This window comes from Lactuca serriola, chromosome 7 (genome assembly GCF_051521515.1).
Source record: "Lactuca serriola cultivar US96UC23 chromosome 7, Lser_US96UC23_V15, whole genome shotgun sequence".
Classification (NCBI taxonomy): Eukaryota; Viridiplantae; Streptophyta; class Magnoliopsida; order Asterales; family Asteraceae; genus Lactuca; species Lactuca serriola.
Window position 1 is genome coordinate 2,665,586 of NC_136414.1, and position 19,258 is coordinate 2,684,843.

Genomic DNA, 19,258 nt, shown 5'->3' on the forward strand with positions numbered 1-19,258 from the left:
AAGGGTATTGTGTGAAATACATATATGTTAGTATATAAAGATTTAGATTAAGTACTTAATGGTTTAAGTACTAGAGTGGCAGTAGAAGATTTCTTGAGGAGATAATGAGATAGATAGAGATAGGACATGTGATGTGTAAGACTATGGTGATACCATAGCATTCACATGAAAGATTATGTGAATGTAGAAAGATGATTCCTTCGAAAATGAGATAGATGAGTCCTTCTAGAATGAGATAGATGGTTCCTTCGGGAAGGTAGATAGATGATTCATGCGGGAATAAGATGTTGTGTGGTTAGAAAAGATTGAGAAAGAGTTCTAGGAGTTAAAGAAGGCTAGAATTTCTTTAGAGATAGTTGATATAATCCATGAGGGATTAAGTGTAGAGGATCCGTAAGGGATCATTGTAATTCATGAGAGATTCAAGAAAAGATAAGTCGTTAAAGTATCTGTGTGGGATCAAAGTGAGGAGACTTAGTCGGGATGGTTATCTTCCAGTAAGTTACAATTATGGTGTCCCCTATATGATAAGTAAAGAAGTCATAGATGATTAAACTGATTGGGTCTAAATGAGGATAGAGAGGCAGATGGCAAGAATAGATAGTGAGTAAAGATGAGATGGGATGATGAGCGAGGATGAAGTGTGCCCTAGATCGAGAAGAGACAAATAAGCGAGGGAGAATGGCATAAAAAGAGATATAGATAGAGTGGAACAAGAAGGAATGGGATGATCCAAGAAGAGGCTGAAATAGAGTATGAACAAAGCATGAGACGAGTGTAAGAAGATATGAGAAGGTAGGAGGAAAAATAAAGAAAGAGTAACGAAAGAAATAACAGAGTAGTAGAGTATGAGTACATAAAAACATATTAAAGTATAACTCACCAGGCTTATGATCTGACGTTGTAGATTTTTTCATGTTTTTGCAAGTTTAGGTGATAGTCGTTGTACGAGAGGAAGTATGAGCACAAGGACTTAGACTAGAAGTAGTTTTACTTAGATAATTCCTTGTTGCTTAGATTTTAGTTATGTTTTATTGTAAACCCAATTATACCTTGGAATGTAAGTGTTTTGAGTTTAGAATTTCACAATTTTTTTGAGATAACTTTGATAACCACTAGAATGTTTAGAAAGAAAATTTTGGGTTGTTACAAAAAATATAGGGTGATTTATAGAATAAACACAATTTATATATTGGTAATTGGTTCTACGGCTGAAATAACAATGAATTGGTAAAAGTTTGGTCTTTTAAAAAAAATAGGTTTAAAACAAAAAAAAAAAAAGTCAAAATATAGAATCTTTTATAAAATAAACTGTAAAAATAAAAATTGACCTACACACCCAATCAACCGAACAACCCCTCCCTCCCTCACCCTCTTTCTCTCTCAATGATGCTTAAACACTAGAAAGTTTTGGAGATAGAAACCTTAAAAAATAGAAATTGTGGTTATTGGTTATATTAATGGTCAAATCAAGTGGGGTATGGGATATTGGTTAATTTGTAGTCGCTTCGACCTAAAGCTACTGCGAATATATAGTTTGAAAGTGGTTTTCATCATTGGAGACGGGGGCAACAAAGTTGCTTCTGATGAAGGTGGGAAGATGGTGATAGGAACGATGGTGGTGCTTCACCACTTCTTTAGATCTAGGGTTTCACTACACAAAAATTACAGGTTCAATACAAATTTTAAAATTGCAAATTTATAAAACAAATTTAGTTTCTGTGTTTTACATAAAATTGTCTCAAGTTCGGTACAAAATTTGGATCTGTGTTTTACCCAAAATTGTCTAGTACAAGTTTATTTCAAATTTTATATCTTTAATAGGACAGAGACAATATCCGCAACAAAATACAAACATAAAAATTGGATTGAAATTTTGGTAAAGTGTGGGGACCAAAATTGTAAAGTACTCAAAAAACAATGTAACTTTAAACTATATATTTGAATCAAATAAAAGCTGATTATATTATAGTTTATATATTCTAATTAATATAGATGATGAGGATTTAAAGTTAGCTTACTGCTATGTGTTATCCTAAATTTTTAATATGAAAGATATATTGATATAAAGACCGGCTGTGAAATCTTGTCCATTAGTTTACGCATTAATGCATGTCATCGCCGAGCTTCTCTTGGGAACGCCTGTTGGTTGGGTCGAATCACTTTTAATGATTTACTATGTCAGTAGTGGGGTTCTCCAATTAGATCGTTTGTTTGTTTGTGATATTTTAAAATATAAACACACATGCTATTTCCATCACAAATTCCCAATCTTTCACCTTCAAAAAGCAAAGCACAACAATTCTGGTTGTTATTTTCAACTATAATCGCTCCTAGGGTTCGTGTTTTTATCTGCAATCGATAAATTGAATTAGAAGAAGATCTTGTCAGCAGCAATCCAATGGAGGCAACTGACTACATAAGAAGACATCAAAGACATATTACCGACCATAAACAGTGCGCTTCAGCCGTAGTGAAACACATCAAAGCTCCCGTCGATATCGTAATTCTCTACACTAAACTACATGCATTTTTGTGTGTTCTGTTCTGTCAGAGGATTATTGAATGGGTTTAAATTTATGCTACGTCGATCTGTAAGCTCAAAAAAATTGCTTGCAGTTTTCGGAGGCTCGGGTTCTGATATAATTCTTGATAGTATGCATTGTTTCTCTGTGTTGGGTAGAATATCTTATATAGTATATATAAATAAACCAACATCTTTAAGAATCGAATAAAGTGGGGTGAGGTGGATGGTGTGTGTGTGTTTATTGCTCTGCTTATTTTATACGTGTAGGTTGTCTTTGTCATATATTTGGTAGTAAAATGCAGAGATGTTGGATCGATGTTTCTGGATTTGTGTTTTAGTTTATACGATCAATTGGTTTTGTATCCAGGCCTTAATTAATCTAGTTTAAGCTTAGATAAACGAATAGCTAGAGGCCAGATTCAGTTTTTGGAGAAAATGCATGCATAAGCATAACATACCGATGGAGTTATATTTGTTTGTTGGTTAAATTATTTGATTTGATGATGGTATAATTAGTTAGTATTAACTGAAATTGTATAATTTGTCAGGTTTGGTCATTAGTACGGAGGTTTGACGAACCTGAAAAGTACAAACCTTTCGTGAGCAGGTGCAGGATGTGTGCAGCAGGGGCAGGGGTAGGGGATGCTGTGAGTATAGGAAGTGTTAGAGAGGTGAAGGTGAAATCAGGTCTTCCGGCGACTACCAGCACAGAAAGGTTGGAACTTCTGGATGACAAAGACCACATCCTCGGAATCAAAATTGTTGGTGGAGACCATAGGCTAAAGGTATATAATTACTTTATCACAAGTTGCAGTGTTTAACACAGTCTAGTCTAACTATATATATATATATATATATATATATATATATATATATATATATATATATATATATATATATATACACACACACACACGCTACTACTATTCTTTGTAAATTATGATCACAGAACTATTCTTCAATCCTAACTGTCCATCCAGAGCCGGAGGTACTGGAAGGAAGATCTGCAGGGAGTGGGACACTTGTGATAGAGTCATTCGTGGTGGACATACCCGATGGCAACACCAAGGACGAAACATGCTACTTTGTCCAATCCATAATCAACTGCAACCTTAAATCGCTTTCTCATGTCTCACAAAGGATGGCCATGCGATCACCTCAACTCACTTAATCATCTTTACTTTGTAGGACTAGATTTGGACCATTGGATTATAATTCTTAACGGCTAAGATTGTGATGGTATACCATAGTTACTATGCCATAGATCACATATTAACAATGATTTCATTAAGAAAACTTTGCATATAAGGGCATTATAGACATTTTTATTCATCACCAAAAAAGGAAGATGCTATTATTTAGGGAGTTACGATTCTTTTTTTTTTCAAATAAATTTAGAAACGATGTTTAAGATCATATAATCATGAACACATATAGGTCTTTCATTCTTAAAGAATCTAATTGTAGTTTTGTGATGGATTGAGAACTGTCATTCTTAAATAATACGTTTGTATAAATATTTCAATAATAACAACTTGCATCAAAATAACAATAATTTCTATTGCGAATTTGGCAAATTTACTTGAGAATATTATAAAAAGTAATAAAAAAATTCAGAATTTCACAAAGGAAGTATTCTGTGAGAATTAGGTGCAATCTTTGTATTCTTTATATCATATTTTATAAAAATAGGAAAGATTGGGAAAGAATGGTTAAGAAAGGGAATAAATGACATAAAACAAGAAAATATACAACATTTAAAAGAATGTACACAACCTTTTATACTATATTTTTCAAGAATCTATCATCATTTTTGAAGAATTTACAAAAAGTCATGATATATAGTACATTCTTTAACAATTTGTCATTATTCTTGAAGAATTTGTCATCATTCTTGAAGAATCTCATTTTTCTTTTTGATGGTTTTCCCATTCCTCTATCTTTACCTCTCCATGTTTGATCCTAAACACACAAAAATACATAAGAGATCATATGGTGCAAAATAGCTCAAGAACATTCAAGAGAATGAAAAATATAAACAAACACGTTCAAATTACCTTGTGAACAAGGAAAAACCTGTAACCCCTCTAATTTCTCAATTCTATAGTTGTAGAGTGTTGTTCAATTTGAAATGGTATAAAAAATATTTCACATAACTACGAACAAGACTGATGAGAATTAAGTTCACAAAATTTTATAGAATTAACCTTGTTACTTTATCCTCAACAAACACTTGAGAGGCGGCAAACTTCATATAAATTTCCATTTCGGTTGTTACCTCCTGGAAAATAGGGAGGGACTAATATAAAGATTCAAATCCAAGATTGCTAGGTATAGCCCATGATACAAGTTATAAATCAGCACATATACCAAAAAGTTACATTCATTATACTAATTTGTATCTCCATTATTAGCCATATAACTTAGCCCCTCATTATGAGCTAAGTTTATACTTGATGACAGCTGCTCGTCTAATTGTATTTTATAGCAGCCTTTTCATAAACTTGATAAATCATCAACAAGTTATTTAAAAATAATCCAATCAATGTTGAAAGACAGAATGGAGGCTTAAAATTCATAACTTGCAGATTGGGTTCATTGTCAAGAAACCCAGGTAAGATGTAGTTGTTTTTTCAAATAAATTGCCCCATTTGAACTTCTAATTGACCATATTTCTGAACAACTCATGAACAAGGATGGTAAATGAAAGAATTACATATTTCTTCCGGATCACTTATATGGAAACAGATTTACATAGATTTAGCTCAAAATCTTCTAAATACATGCATCTTTGACAGCTAGGCTTTCCAAATTCTTCCAATTTCTTCCAAACACATTCAAAATAAGAAACCAACACCAGACTCATTAAAAATCAAACCCTAAGAAGGTAGTAGTCGGAAAAAAAAAACTCTGAAAAGGATCGAAGGACGTAGATAGCAAAGGGACTAGATTACCTGAAGAGTGAAGAAGATTGAGCGGAATGAAGAAGATGTAGTTCCTAAAGAGTGAAAGGCGTCAGATATCCCTTAAGAAGATTACTACAGGTGGCAAGTTCCTACATAGTGTAGATAATCAAAGGAGGTGAATCGGAATCAGCCCGTCAAGCGTGCGTCTCCAGTCGACAATCTTCACATATTGTGTTCTTCAACCTTCTGTGCTTGTCGATTCGTCGATGTATGAAGAAAAACGGAAAGCAAATAAACCCTAGGAAGAACTTGATATGGGTTAAAATCCTTAATTATAGGATTTCAGTTAAGACTATTTAATGAATCAGTAAATAGAAATTATAATTAAATTATACAATTTGACTATTTTACCCCTAAATGTTGATTGGTCCAGAATTAACCATACATCACACAATATTTATAGGTTATATATGAACCCCTCTCTCTCTCTATATATATATATATATATATATATATATATATATATATATATATATATATATATATATATATATATAGCAGCAGCAGAAGCAGCTCGCTCATTGTTTGCAGGATTGTTCAGGTAGCTCTTTCCTGCCAACATTTGTAGCGGCCCTTTAGTTTATATTATGGTCTTTCCTGCCAACATTTATAGCGGCCCTTTAGTTTATATTATGGTGTTAATAAAAAATATGTGGGTTGGGTTTGTTTCCCATTAATTATCCTTTTGGGTTGTATTGCATTGATTACATATTGAATTCAGCAGTTCTATAGCAACTCATCATCTGTCTCGTCCACATACCAATCACATAAATAAACTAACAAATGATGATTCAATGCAAACTAAACATTCATATAAACTAAATTGTTAAAGGAACGGATAAACCACGCAATCTAAAAGCATACGGATTCCTTGAAACAAACCAGTTAGACATTTAATATAATTTTAATATTTGATTACAACAAACATTTTGTGCATGTAGCTCGTGTAAATTGAGTTGTCATCAAATTATTATTTAGAGAGGTCAAATATAAAATTCATGTCATATTTTTAGCCAGACACAATTTTTTTTTGTACAACACAGGAATGTCATGACATCGATATCATTATTTGTTTACTAACACCAAAATGACCAAATTAAAACACGATAAATACGACTAATACACATAAAAAAAAGATAAAACAAATTAATAACCATTAGCGTATTTAGTTCACAATTGATCATACAAAACACAAAAAACACATGTTAATATTGTATCAGTTGTGTCAAATTTTAAACACAAACATGACACAGCACGACATATTGTTTTTTACACAAGACGCTAACACAAATTCAAATTTCAATGTGGTCTCAATTATGTTTCGTATCATAGCATCAATTGACACCTTACTATTCAAAATACATTATACAGATATAACACCATTGTTTTTCTTCAATAAATCATACTTTACATATTTGCATAGGAAGCATAAAAACACATTCTAGCAAAAAAATGTTTTTAGACTAAGAAAAGGTTGCGTCACCACAATCAACATAATGATTGTACATTTTTGTAACATTCTAAGTTTCTAACCAATGTAATAATATTGTCATACATGGATTACTTGTTAAATATTCAACTATCTATGATCAAACGCTAACCATTAATAATGCGTGCGGTTAACATGTTACAAACGAGGGTTTTAAGTTTGTGTATTTGGGCGGGAGTTTAAAACTACAATTTTTTTTTTAAAGTACATGGCTATAAATGAAAAAAAAACATAATATTCATTTTAATGAATTTTTGCAAATCTATTTAGAACACGGATCTAGGAAAAATATTTAGCTTCCCTTCCATAAGGATAAGGGGCAACTTCATTTTACGTTGATGATATTATAACTCTTTGTGCTTATGTTAAAATGCCACAAATCTCATTTCTTGCATCCACAAATCTCATTTCTTGCATCGCCATTTAGTTGCTTAGTGGGCATTTCAGTAGTTAGTATTCTCATTGATGATTTGATGGTGCCTAATCAATAATCAAACTACTTAATTAGGGAAAATTGCAAAGAATAGTAATATACTTTACTTTTGATTTTTGATTATTGAAAAGGTTTTATCCACAATAGCATTGTACTTTCTAAACATAATGGTTTAACACGAAAAAAATGTTTTAAAAAAAAGAATAAGAAGTGAAAGTAAAGTGCTATATTAGTCAACAAAATGAAAGTATATTGCTATTTCATGCATTTGGCATGTGATTGGGCTAAATACAAGAAAAACAAGGTACTTTCATTTTATTATTTAATATAGCATCTTACTTACCTTTAATCTTCTTTAACAATAGTTCTCATACGAGACTTATTTTTAATTATTCTCCCCAAGGACCAAGGATAGAGGTGGCAATCGTGTCGTGTCGTGTCAAAACACTAAACGGGTTGAAAGTGCTCGACCCTAACCTGACCCATTTAATTAACGTGTCGTGTCGTGTCAACCCGTTTATTCTCGTGTCGATTTCGTGTCGGGTTTCGGGTTAGGGCTATACCTTGAAATATGTCGTGTCATGTGAGGTTAAAAGATTGAGCATGTTGAAAAAGTAGGAGTTGGGTAGACGGAAAGGAAAAACTAATAGTTTGGAGGCAGAATAGATGAAGTCATAGTAAGTTCAGATGACAAAATTAAAAGAGTGGGAGTTTGGAAGACGGATGATAAGGTCATGAGGATGTGAGAGTAGTGAAAGAGACTGTGTAGTTTGGAGAGAGAATGGAAAAACTGAAATGATGTCTTGATCTAGACGGCTAAGTCATTTCAACATTACAAAACAATTCAATTCAAAGGTTCTATTTTTCTTATGGTTTTGGTTTTATATCTTTCTAGATTATTTAAATAATTCAGAAAAACATGTATATAAATAAACGGGTCATTTTCGAGTTATATTCGAGTTGAAATTCTCAACCCTAACCTTACCCATTTAACTTCCGTGTCGTGTCGTGTCAACCCGTTTATTTAAACGGATTGAAATATCTTACCCAAACCCGTTTATTTCGTGTCGGGTTCGTGTCGGGTTTCGTGTCGTGTCAATTTTTGCCACCTCTAACCAAGGATGGCCTAACATTCGTTTGTAATCAATATTCAAACACTGTAATATGATTATATGTATTAAATAAACTGTTATGTTTGTTTTTGAACATTAAAGTTGTTTATAAATATATTCATACTATTTTAAATGATGTATTATATTTATAATTGAGAGACTATAAATTTCCACTTCTTTTAGGTGCGTGGGGGAATGCATTTCAGATTTACCGTAATTGGAAGGCATGATACAAGTGGTCCAGTACCATTCACAATTTCACAATTCACATGCATTATGCATATGATATAAAGTGGGTGGGTCCATTATTAATTTTGGAAAATTCTGTTGGACAAAACATAAAGAACAGAAACAACATAGTCATAGTCAGTCACAGAATCATAGAGGAGAATAATAGAATACCGACTTCATATGGTCCTACAAGCCTAGCCCACGTCTGGGTCCGCCATAATATAGACTTAACCCTCAACTTTAAGTTAAGGAGGAAGAATAACACCAGATATCGCTGGGTTGAAAGTCCTTTAGTGGTACAAATTTTATCTTACATAATAAAATAGGTTTTGCCATGAACCGGTTCTGATATGATACAAAACTGCTTTTAAAATCCAGTCCAAAATCCTATTTTTCACTCCTTTGTCGCATTTCTAACACAACTCACAAGCCCTCTCTGGTCTCATATTTTTATAGAACATTAAGTTCCATAAAAAGAAGAAAAAAAAACTTTTGTATTTGACAATCAAACAGATAAATTAACTATTTTATTGGAGTACATCTAGAATAATTAACAATCAGTTAAAAAATATGCTCATGTCCTTTGGCTAGTTTTTGGTCATATCAAAGATGATGACTTAAAAATGTAATATATTTTCAACTTATACACATTTGGTCATTGAGTTTTGTTTCGTCTACATTTAACCCTTCAATTTGTTTAATTATAAACATTCAATCTTTATGATCAGTCACTCTATGTAAACCGGAAAAAATGACTTGATATGGTAATATATTTCTCAATTTGTACACATTTAGTTCTTCATATTTTTTTTGTACATTTAGTCTTTAATATTTTTTTTTGTTGCAAAAATAACTCCTTGTTATTTTTGTACACATTCACTACTTATGAACATTTTCTTTAAGTTTTTTTTACGACATCCTACATAGGACAATCACTAATGAGGTGTTTACTTATAGCCATTGCAACCTCGATTGTTTAGTGTTTAGTGTTTAAGTTTTGTGTTCTGAACGTCTTAACTTCTTCATACGATCCCAAAATTTAACGATCATTATATCTATGCGTTCGTATTTAAGTCTACTACAATTTTTGTTTAGATTACTCCCATTAAAAAGTAATATATTTTTACTTACAATTGTATAAAAAACCATTCATACATACACTTTTATAAAGAATGCATGTATATAAAGATTGTAAGTAAAAATATATTACTTTTTAACGGGAGTAATTTAAACGAAAGTTGTATTAGACTTAAATACGAACGTGTGAATATACAGATCGTTAAAATTTGAGATCGTATAAGAAGTTATAACGTTCAAAACACAAGACCTAAGCAACCAAGCAGCTTAGATTACTCACGTTAAAAAGTAATATATTTTTACTTACAACTTTATAAAAAACGTTCATACATATGTTCATAAAGAGCACATGTCTATAAATATAGTAAGTAAAAATATAATATTTTTTAACGGGAGTAATCTATACGAAAGTTGTAGTTGACTCAAATACGAACATGTGGATATAAAAATCGTTAAATTTCAGGATCGTATGAATAAGTTACGTCGTTCAGAATACAAGACCTAAGCAACCAAGCAGCTGATGAGGTCGCGGTAGCCATAAGTATCAATAGTCCTGAACACCTCATTAATGATTATCCCACCTAGGAAGTAGTGAGAAAAACTTAAAGAACTCGATCATAAGTATTGAATGTGTATAAATACAACAAAAACTTATTTTGCAACAAAAAATATATTAAGAACTATATATGCAAAAATATATTAAGGACTAAATATGTACTAAGTGAAAAATATATTATCCTATTAATTCTTTTTTTTTTCGGTTTACCTGGAATAGCCGGTCATAAGGACTGAATGTGTGCAGTTAAACAAGTTGAAGGACAAATGTGGACGAAAAAAACTCAGTGACCAAATGTATACAAATCGAAAAATTTATTACTCATTTAAGTCATTATCCCTTCAGAATATAACCAAAGTATAATAGTTCTGGGGTTAACCACTAAACTGACAAAGAAAAAATGATGAAAGCAATAAAACAGTTTTTTTATAACAAAAGACGAATTTTCAACGGGCTCATCATTTGTAATTCAGTTAAAATATATTTTGTATGAACTAAAAACAATTCCTAAAATAATTTTGAAACAAAAAAAAAAAGTAATTCAATATATATATATATATATATATATATATATATATATATATATATATATATATATATATATATATATAGAGAGAGAGAGAGAGAGAGAGAGAGAGAGAGAGAGAGAGAGAGAAGGGTTATATGGAAAACAAAAAAAACTCTAAAAATCATAAAAATAAATACATAGACATCACAAAACTTTTTTTTGACTTTACACATAAAAAAATCGTAGTTTTTTTCAAAATTTCGTTGAAAAAAAAAATAATAAATCTGTTTTTCTTTTATAAAAAAAAAATTCAAAAAAAATTTCAGCGATTTTATGTTAAAAGGTGCGATTTTTTCAAAACGTTCATACATATGTTCCGCGATAATGTTCAAAAAGTAGTCAACGACCACCCTCTAGAGCAAGCCAATTGTGTATATTTGACTGTATTCAAGTAAATTGGTTGAAATTGCATCGTCTTTAAGAATTAACAACACCCAATAGCAACCTCAAGTCTTTAAACCAATTCTCATTTCAAATAATACAATTTCAAATGCAAAATAACACGGCACCTGATTTTCCGCTGCTAAGTGTTATATCTAGTTTGGCCATCAAAATTTGACAACTAAAATACAAGAAAAAGGAAGGAACTGTTATCAATGGCTAAAATTGAAGTACATTAGTTGCTGCTCCTAGTCCTAGATCCTAACAACAAAACAATTGATCCTAAAATGATGAAAATATAGGATTTAGGAAATTGTTAGTTTATGTAAAACATGCTATACACAAAATAGAAAGCATTGCTAATATGATTATTCTACTAGCCTTATTTACAATTTAAAAGTTGAAATCATTTAGTTTAATTATCTATGCAAAATCAAGGAAGCATGTCAACAATACTACATTAACTCACCATTGTTTCTCGGGGCTAGAATAGAGATTGTGATGAAGATTGAAGGCATCAATTTTCATACATGGAACTTAATAAAGACACAACTTAACCAGTACTTAATACACATGTGTTAGTGTTGCTGTTTTGCTTATATGGAAATGAATTAACAGATAAAGCTCGGGATGGGATATTAAGTCCTTCCTAAGTTTTTAGTTTTTACATATAGTCATTCTATTATCCTCTGATTTCCCCCAACAAGTTTGGCATGATTTTGGCAAACATTTTTGGTTGCAGGATTAGAGCAAATATACATAGATCAAGACAACGGTTTGCCATCCCTCCTCAAAGACCCCAGACATTGGAGACTTTTGGCCATTTCAAAATGTCAGAAGTCTTTGAGGGAGAGATGGCAAAAAGCTGCCTTAATAGCATCCAAGTTTTCAGTTTTCACACAGCAACAACAACAACAACAAAGACATTGTTTGTTAAAACCCCCCCAAGACCTCCTTGCATATATGTTTCATAATCTCAACAAAACATAACAAAACTAAAAGGCAAGAAGCCCTTGAGGGAGAGTTAACAACCATTGCCTTCCAACTAGTCACTCGTTTGTATTTTCATCAAAGAGGCGAGACTCGTATTTATAATCACAAAAAAAATCAGACACAAGATATTGGTGGGACCCATAAATTGACATTAGTCAGTACCTAAGATCCTTATAGTAACTCTCCATAGGGTCCTAGAATTTGGCTCCTAAGGATAGAGTCAACCCTATTTGGATTGGATAGAGAATAAAAGCATATCTAATCTAATAAAGGCATCTAAAACCATATCATTTTGACACATTTATTTTTGTTCCTAATCTCCTCTCCACATTTTATCACAGCGGGAGGAATCTTGAAAACTGGAACCTGATCTTAAATCTAAAAACACCCAACTAAGTTTTGGACACATTTGGTAACTGGTATAGTAATAGTACAGTTTTTCACCTTTGCGAATCATCCATGCAGCATGGTGTTATCACTATGTATTGCATAAATCAATCATACCCCCAAAATTCCCATATTAAGTTTGTACTTTGAAACTGGATATATGGTTATTTTAATATTATTCTACAAGAAACAAAAGAAAAATGTTTAACCTGAAAATGCTGGATGCAGTTACTAGTGCCATATTAGCATATACTGCATGCTCGCCTTAGAAAAATCATGTGTACCCAGGACTGGGAAATATTCAAGATTATGCAAATTTTTATACTATCAAACATAGTATAATTTTAACTATCCACCTGTGACTCGATGCAACTCCATTATATGAAAACAGTTTAGTTAAGTGTAGTTCCAGACCTCAATACTTGATTCTCAAATTGTCCAATTTTTCAAGATTCTTTCCATAAAGTATCAACTATAACAACAGTTAATATTACAGATACTCAATAGTTAGTAGATATTACAAACCAACAAAAAGAAAAACAAACCAACCAACCAATGGAGCTGAAAAGTAATATGCAACTTTTAATCTTTAGTTTTAAGTTTAGTGGTTGTACTCCTGAATGAATGCATGGGTGTTGAATAAAAAAAAAGAGCTCCTGCAGCTTCATCCTCAATCTATAAATAATAACCCGCAACTGTCAGATAATGAGATTTAATGAAGTTATTACCTATCAAATGCCCTTTGAATATAACGAATCACATAGGCAATCAAGGTGTTTGGGTTAAAAAAGGAAGGAAGGAAGGAAGGTTTTGGTAAAGCCTAGGCTAACTTCGCAACAAAGGCCCAACCAACCTACAATCAGAAATGAATGCCCGTATTATCAGTTACACAAAACCATATCAACATTTTAATATTTTATTACAAAAAGAAAAAACCCACTAATAACCATTTGCACATCACAGCAAGCTGGATCCTCCTTCAAGCCATAGCTACAAAAAAATAAACATATATATTATACTATGTCACAATCAATACGAGACATCATCAAACCACATTAAACAAAAAAAAAAAAAAAAAAAAAAAAAAGACATAAATATAGAAGATTAAAGATTGAAATCACTTAGGGTATGTAGTCAGATATTGTTTGTACACACCTTATTTAAACTACACTTCAATGTAAAAATTCTTCCTGAATGGGATGTAATCCTTTTGTCTTCTTTACACGTTTCATGAATTCATCATCCAAAGGATCTTCATCATTTTCAACATTGGGATGATGAATCTTCGCCAGGAATGATCCCCATTTGATCTTTTTTCATTGCTTCCCATTCTCCTGAATCTTGCCATCTTTCTTTTGACCCAAACCAGTATGGGGATCAACTTGTTGACTTCGGGTATCACCATGGAATTCATGAAAGCATCTAAAGGATCAATTTCCTCTTCTCACCACCATTCTGCAAAGGAGCCACAGTATCTGATGATCCATTAACAATTACATCACCTTCTTCATTCTCTACATTCTCCTTCTGAACTCCAACTCTTGCCTGATTTGGGTTCATCGCTCTCTTCTCTCTCAGATTCCTACTTTTTCTTTTTCTTTTTTCCTGCCATTCTTCAACTCTCCTCCATTTCCTCATGCAACTTCATGGGTTCTTACTTCTTTCTCATCTGAAGAATTTTCATCAGCCTTTTTTGTCCCACTATTATCTACACTATCTTCCCTCTCCGCCTCTTTCTATCTCTATCTCCGACATCATCATTTCCACCACCTCACCTTCTCTACGTCTCTCTCTCTCTCTCCCCCTCTCTTTTCTCTACTTCTCATCAACACTCCTTTCTCTCTCCCTCTTCAACTCTTCCTCTTTCTTCACATAATCTTCCTTCTTGCTAGATTTATGCTTCGAATCCGTAGTTTTAACTCTAAACAAACAGATAAAAAAAAAAAATTAAGATCCTTGTAGATAAAAACCCTAATCCCCAACATACAATAACTATATTACGTTTTCGAATCACATTATCAATGAATAAAGCAATTAATTTCACATGAAAGAAAGAATATGATGAAATAGAAAGCGATACGGATAACTGAATTACCTAATAAACGTGCGTCTTTCGAGTCGAAAGAACTTGGATCCCCTTGTTAACCCTAATTTCTTCGAATTTTTTACAGCTTCGTACCTCAAGATCAGAACGTGAGAATCAACCACCCGCGCAAACAGTGACGTAACGACGAAAGAAAATTAGGAGTTGGACTGGAAGGGGTTCGACCCGGTACCGACTCTACGGTATCCATAATTTGGTGAACCGGGTTCATGGATCCAGTGGACGGGTATAGATAACGAGGTTAAAATATTAAATGCAAAACCGATTTAATTTGATTAGTGTATTGGACAAAATTAGAGTTATTCACTCATTTTTTAAATTATTGAAAAGAGTAAAATGCAAAAATGGTGTTTATCGTTTGCATGTTTTTTATTAAGATTTATTAAGGTCCAAAAAAATTCAGCTTGCAAAAATAGACCTTATTTGAAGGTTTTCAATTTAGGGGTGAGCGTTTGGACCGGTGAACCGCACCGGACCAGATCGGTTTTTTGGACCCCCAGGTCGGTTTTCGGTTCTAGGAATCCATCAAAACCGGTCTGGTTTTTTCTGATCCGGTCCGGTTTTTATCGGGTTTAGAACCGGTTGGACCCGATTTAAAAAAAAAAAAAAAAAAAAAAAAACTGTAATTTGTGAAAATTTTTAAACAACCATAACTCATTCGTTTTAAGTCGGATTGACACGCTGTTTTTTCCAACTTTTAATTTACATTTTGTAGATGAATTTAGACTATAATTTTGTTGATTTTGGGACTATATTCAATGAGTTATAATAGTCTTTCAAAGTTGAAGTATCAAAGCTGAAAATTTTCAGTTTTTCAGCAACATTTTTATAATTTTGTAATCTGCGAAAATTTTAAAACAACCATAACTCATTCATTTTAAGTTAGATTGACGCTCGGTTTTTTCCAACGTTTAATTTACAGTTTTTAGATAAATTTAGACTATAATTTTGTTGATTTTAGTATTATATTCAATGAGTTAAAGTCTTTCAAAATTGAACTATCAAAGCTTAAAATTTTCAGCTTTTCAGCAAGATTTTTAAAATTTTGTAATATGTGAAATTTTTTAAACAACCACAACTCATTCGCTTTAAGTCGGATTGACCTCACGTTTTTTCCAACATTTAATTTACAGTTTGTAGATGAGTTTAGACTATAATTTTGTTGATTTTGGTATTATATTCAATGAGCTACAATCCTTCAAAGTTGAACTATCAAAGCTGAAATATTTCAACTTTTTAACTATTATTTTAGACTATAATTCTGAATTTTATGTGTCTTTGACGGATAAATCATATGAAAGGGATATTGGGGAACTTGATTTATATGTTAATTGCTTTTATTTGAAAAATTAATTTTGTAAGTTATAATATTATAACATCAAGGTAGATTAGTTATGCATGAAACGGAAACGTAATCATTTTTACAAGTTGTATCGTATCAAACTCAATAACATATTCGTTTTAACGAGTTCTATCAAACCCAAAAACTTATTTTAACGACTTGTATTCTATGCAATTAAACTTTTACCGATCCAAACTGGTCCAAAAACCGGAAAACCCAGACCTGGACCCGGACCCGGATACGACTCATCCGGTCCGATCCATGGTCCACAATATTCTCCATAACCGGTCCGGTCCGGTTTGGTCCAAATGCTCACCCCTAGTTTTCGTTGTAGATTTGATAAATATGAGAGTATTGAATCTCAATCTCGTATCTGTACCAAATTTAAACATATGAGATGGTATTCCGTATTCAAAATTTATGAAATTATTGATTCGGTATCATCGGTGTTGGTGCTAGTACCGAAAATAGATACCAAATAGATATTGATTTATATAAAATATATAAAGTTTTTAGAAGTGGTATATCAGCAACTAACAAAAGGTTAACAAAAACTCAATGGTTTTATGCATGATCAAAAAAGGCATAACAAAGAACAAAAAATGTGTCGCGAAAGGAAAAAACTTATACCAAAACACGTCTTGCTACACGTCACGCCTAACAGCATCACTATGAGGCTTTTCGAAACGGTGAATTCACACCTCACGTTCTGGAACGCCTTGGCACACGTCATATCGCGGCTTTTAAAACACCACACAGAATAAAGGAATGTAAACAAAGGAACCCAAATATTGTTTTGTATCATGATTTAATTGTTGAGGCAACCATTGGTTGCGTATGAAAAAGACTTGAAACCCGGTCTTTTCAACATGTGGTTTAAACCTTATGAATTTCTATTTTAATTTGTGTGTGGGTTTCAGTTTCTCTCATGTATTTTGATATTGCTATATTTATTTATATATGTTATGCAATATTCAAGTACATTTAGCTACATTTTAGTTAATTATTAAGGTATTTGGTACTTAATTTGTTTATATTCCTATTTTGTAGCTAAAAAGACATTCTCAAAGGAAAATGAACAAATTGGATAGCTGGAGACTTGGAAATTTGAAGCATTTATCAAGGAGAAAAAAAAAACATGCATAAAGTCGATGTCTAAGCCGTGGCCATATGCATGTCACAACGTGGTGACGTGTCAACATTAAAAGGTTCCCTAAATGATTTGCATAGAAGCTTGGAGGCTAGGTAAAGGAACTGTCCACCACGACGTGACGAGCTAGTTGCAACGACATGGCGGTTATAGTATGGCAACTTATTTAAATTCCTTTTAGGTTGGAATTCAAGAAAACGTTGCAACTACCTACGACTAAAGGCGTCCAAACCCTTTTGAGAAACCCTAGAATGTAAAGATTGATTGAAGAACAAGGATTGAGAGATCTAGACACGAAGAACGAAGAACACATTAAACCATTCGGTTCGCTTGAATCCATCATGTCTAATGTAGTTTACTCTATGTTTATGTCGCTACAAGAAAAATCGTAAACAGCTACGGAATCAAAATCCATAGCTCTTCTACTACATTATATGCTATGAAATAGGTTTTCGTAGCTATTTTGCTACGGAAATTGTTATAGTATTTCATTCCATAGCTAAATCCCGGATATATATGGAAAGTTGCTACATAATCAAAATTCGTAGTTATTTGACTATAGAATATGTTACATAATGGCTATTCGTAGCTATTTTGCTACAGAAATGGCTATGAAATTGTAATTTTGTTGCTAAATCTTGAAAGTTGTTGTGGAATCAAAATTCATACCTAATTTACTACAAAATATGCTACGAGATTATTGGTCGTAGCTAGTTTGCTACGAAACTTGTTACATATCAATATTCGTAGCTAGTTGGCTATTGAATTAAAAATTATAGTTATTTTGCTACGGAAATTTGCTACACAATAAAATTTTGTAACTAATCTGCTACAAAGATTGTTACGGAAAATGTTGACCATAGTCTTTTGTATACAACTTGTTCTCAATATAGAAAAATAACTACGAAGTCAAAACTCATAGCTATTTGGCTACGAAGTATTCGTAATCTACTAGCTATCGAATTTTTTCCATAACAAAATATAGAAAATTATTTTACCAATAAAAATAAATTATTGCTTTTAATTGTGTTATTATTTTAATTATAATTTAGTTTCCTTGGTAGTAATCTTTAACTATTATTACTAAATTTTATTTATTATTATTACCATTATTTTGTTATATATTAATTTTAATTTATATAAATAAAAGTATCCTCTTGACTCGATTAAAATGAAAAATAAATGAGGGTATTATTTATAAATCAAGACAAAAACCATTTTCCACAAAGTCCCAAAAATAAAATTAATACCTAATTTATTTTATTGTGGAAAATTGGAGATAGTGGACCATTTGAGCCTTATAATCCTAATACTTCATCAAAAAAACATGCATTCCTCGATCCTCGGTTTTCCCCAGTCTCCAGTGACGCCATTATCGATCAGACTCACCTTATGTGCTCAACCACCAAATTATCGACATGGTTTCATTCTACGTCCTTTGAAGTGTAGGGAGCTCCTTTCACTCCTCTTGTCTGCTATGTCGTTCACCACATACTTCGTCAATCGGTAGGTCGTTCTCGATTGACGATCCTCATCGCTTTCGTGTTCACTATATGTCGTCCTACTCCTCTTCGCCACTATTGCTCTCGAATTCTCGATCGTCTTCATCCCTACCAGGTAACCTTCTTCTCTGTTATGTTTGCTTCTTAAAACCTGTGTGATTCACCACTAAATCAAGCAAAATACTACTAGTTTTTAGTAATAAAGTTTCGATGCGACCCTAACTTCAAGTAAATCTTCACGTTTCTATTTTGCAATTCGATCTCTGTCTTCGCTCATCTTCCGATCTCGCCCTCTCATCTCTTACATCTTAAGCATATAAGTCTCAACTTCAGGTAAATCTTTCTTCTTGTCAATAGAATTTCGATTATGCCTAGTGCCAAACGAATATGTCATTAATGAGATCACGCATACATAATAAGTATGGTACTTACTACCTTAG

At 32.3% G+C, this 19,258-nt stretch overlaps 1 protein-coding gene and 2 long non-coding RNA genes across 4 annotated transcripts; 1 reads left to right on the forward strand and 2 right to left on the reverse strand.

Moving 5' to 3' along the window:
- Nucleotides 1-2,132: 2,132 nt before the first annotated feature.
- LOC145061463 (abscisic acid receptor PYL9-like) lies at nt 2,133-3,859 on the forward strand. The gene is made up of 3 exons (XM_079008941.1): nt 2,133-2,503; nt 3,076-3,312; nt 3,477-3,859. Exons 1-3 carry the CDS (start codon nt 2,402-2,404, stop codon nt 3,696-3,698), a joined length of 561 nt encoding a protein of 186 aa, XP_078865067.1. The 5' UTR covers nt 2,133-2,401; the 3' UTR covers nt 3,699-3,859.
- A 397-nt stretch (nt 3,860-4,256) lies between these two features.
- LOC145061464 (uncharacterized) lies at nt 4,257-5,872 on the reverse strand. Of its 2 annotated transcripts, XR_013687225.1 has the most exons (3): nt 5,482-5,821; nt 4,735-4,808; nt 4,257-4,489 (listed from the first exon to the last, which is right to left on the reverse strand). It is a non-coding gene; the product is annotated as an uncharacterized LOC145061464 (long non-coding RNA). The 2 variants fall into 2 exon arrangements; XR_013687226.1 differs by lacking the exon at nt 4,735-4,808 and having other exon boundaries at nt 5,482-5,872.
- Nucleotides 5,873-13,142: 7,270 nt separating this feature from the next.
- Nucleotides 13,143-14,979, reverse strand: LOC145063182 (uncharacterized). The gene is made up of 3 exons (XR_013687866.1): nt 14,816-14,979; nt 13,876-14,641; nt 13,143-13,710 (listed from the first exon to the last, which is right to left on the reverse strand). It is a non-coding gene; the product is annotated as an uncharacterized LOC145063182 (long non-coding RNA).
- Between the last annotated feature and the right edge of the window lie 4,279 nt (nt 14,980-19,258).

What these genes read in the sequence shown, in the direction of transcription:
- LOC145061463 (XM_079008941.1), top strand. Translation starts at nt 2,402, where the DNA reads ATGGAGGCAACTGACTACATAAGAAGACATCAAAGACATATTACCGAC. An exon ending in TCAAAGCTCCCGTCGATATC is followed by an intron (nt 2,504 to 3,075) that starts GTAATTCTCTAC and finishes ATAATTTGTCAG; the next exon opens with GTTTGGTCATTAGTACGGAG. An exon ending in GTGGAGACCATAGGCTAAAG is followed by an intron (nt 3,313 to 3,476) that starts GTATATAATTAC and finishes TTATGATCACAG; the next exon opens with AACTATTCTTCAATCCTAAC.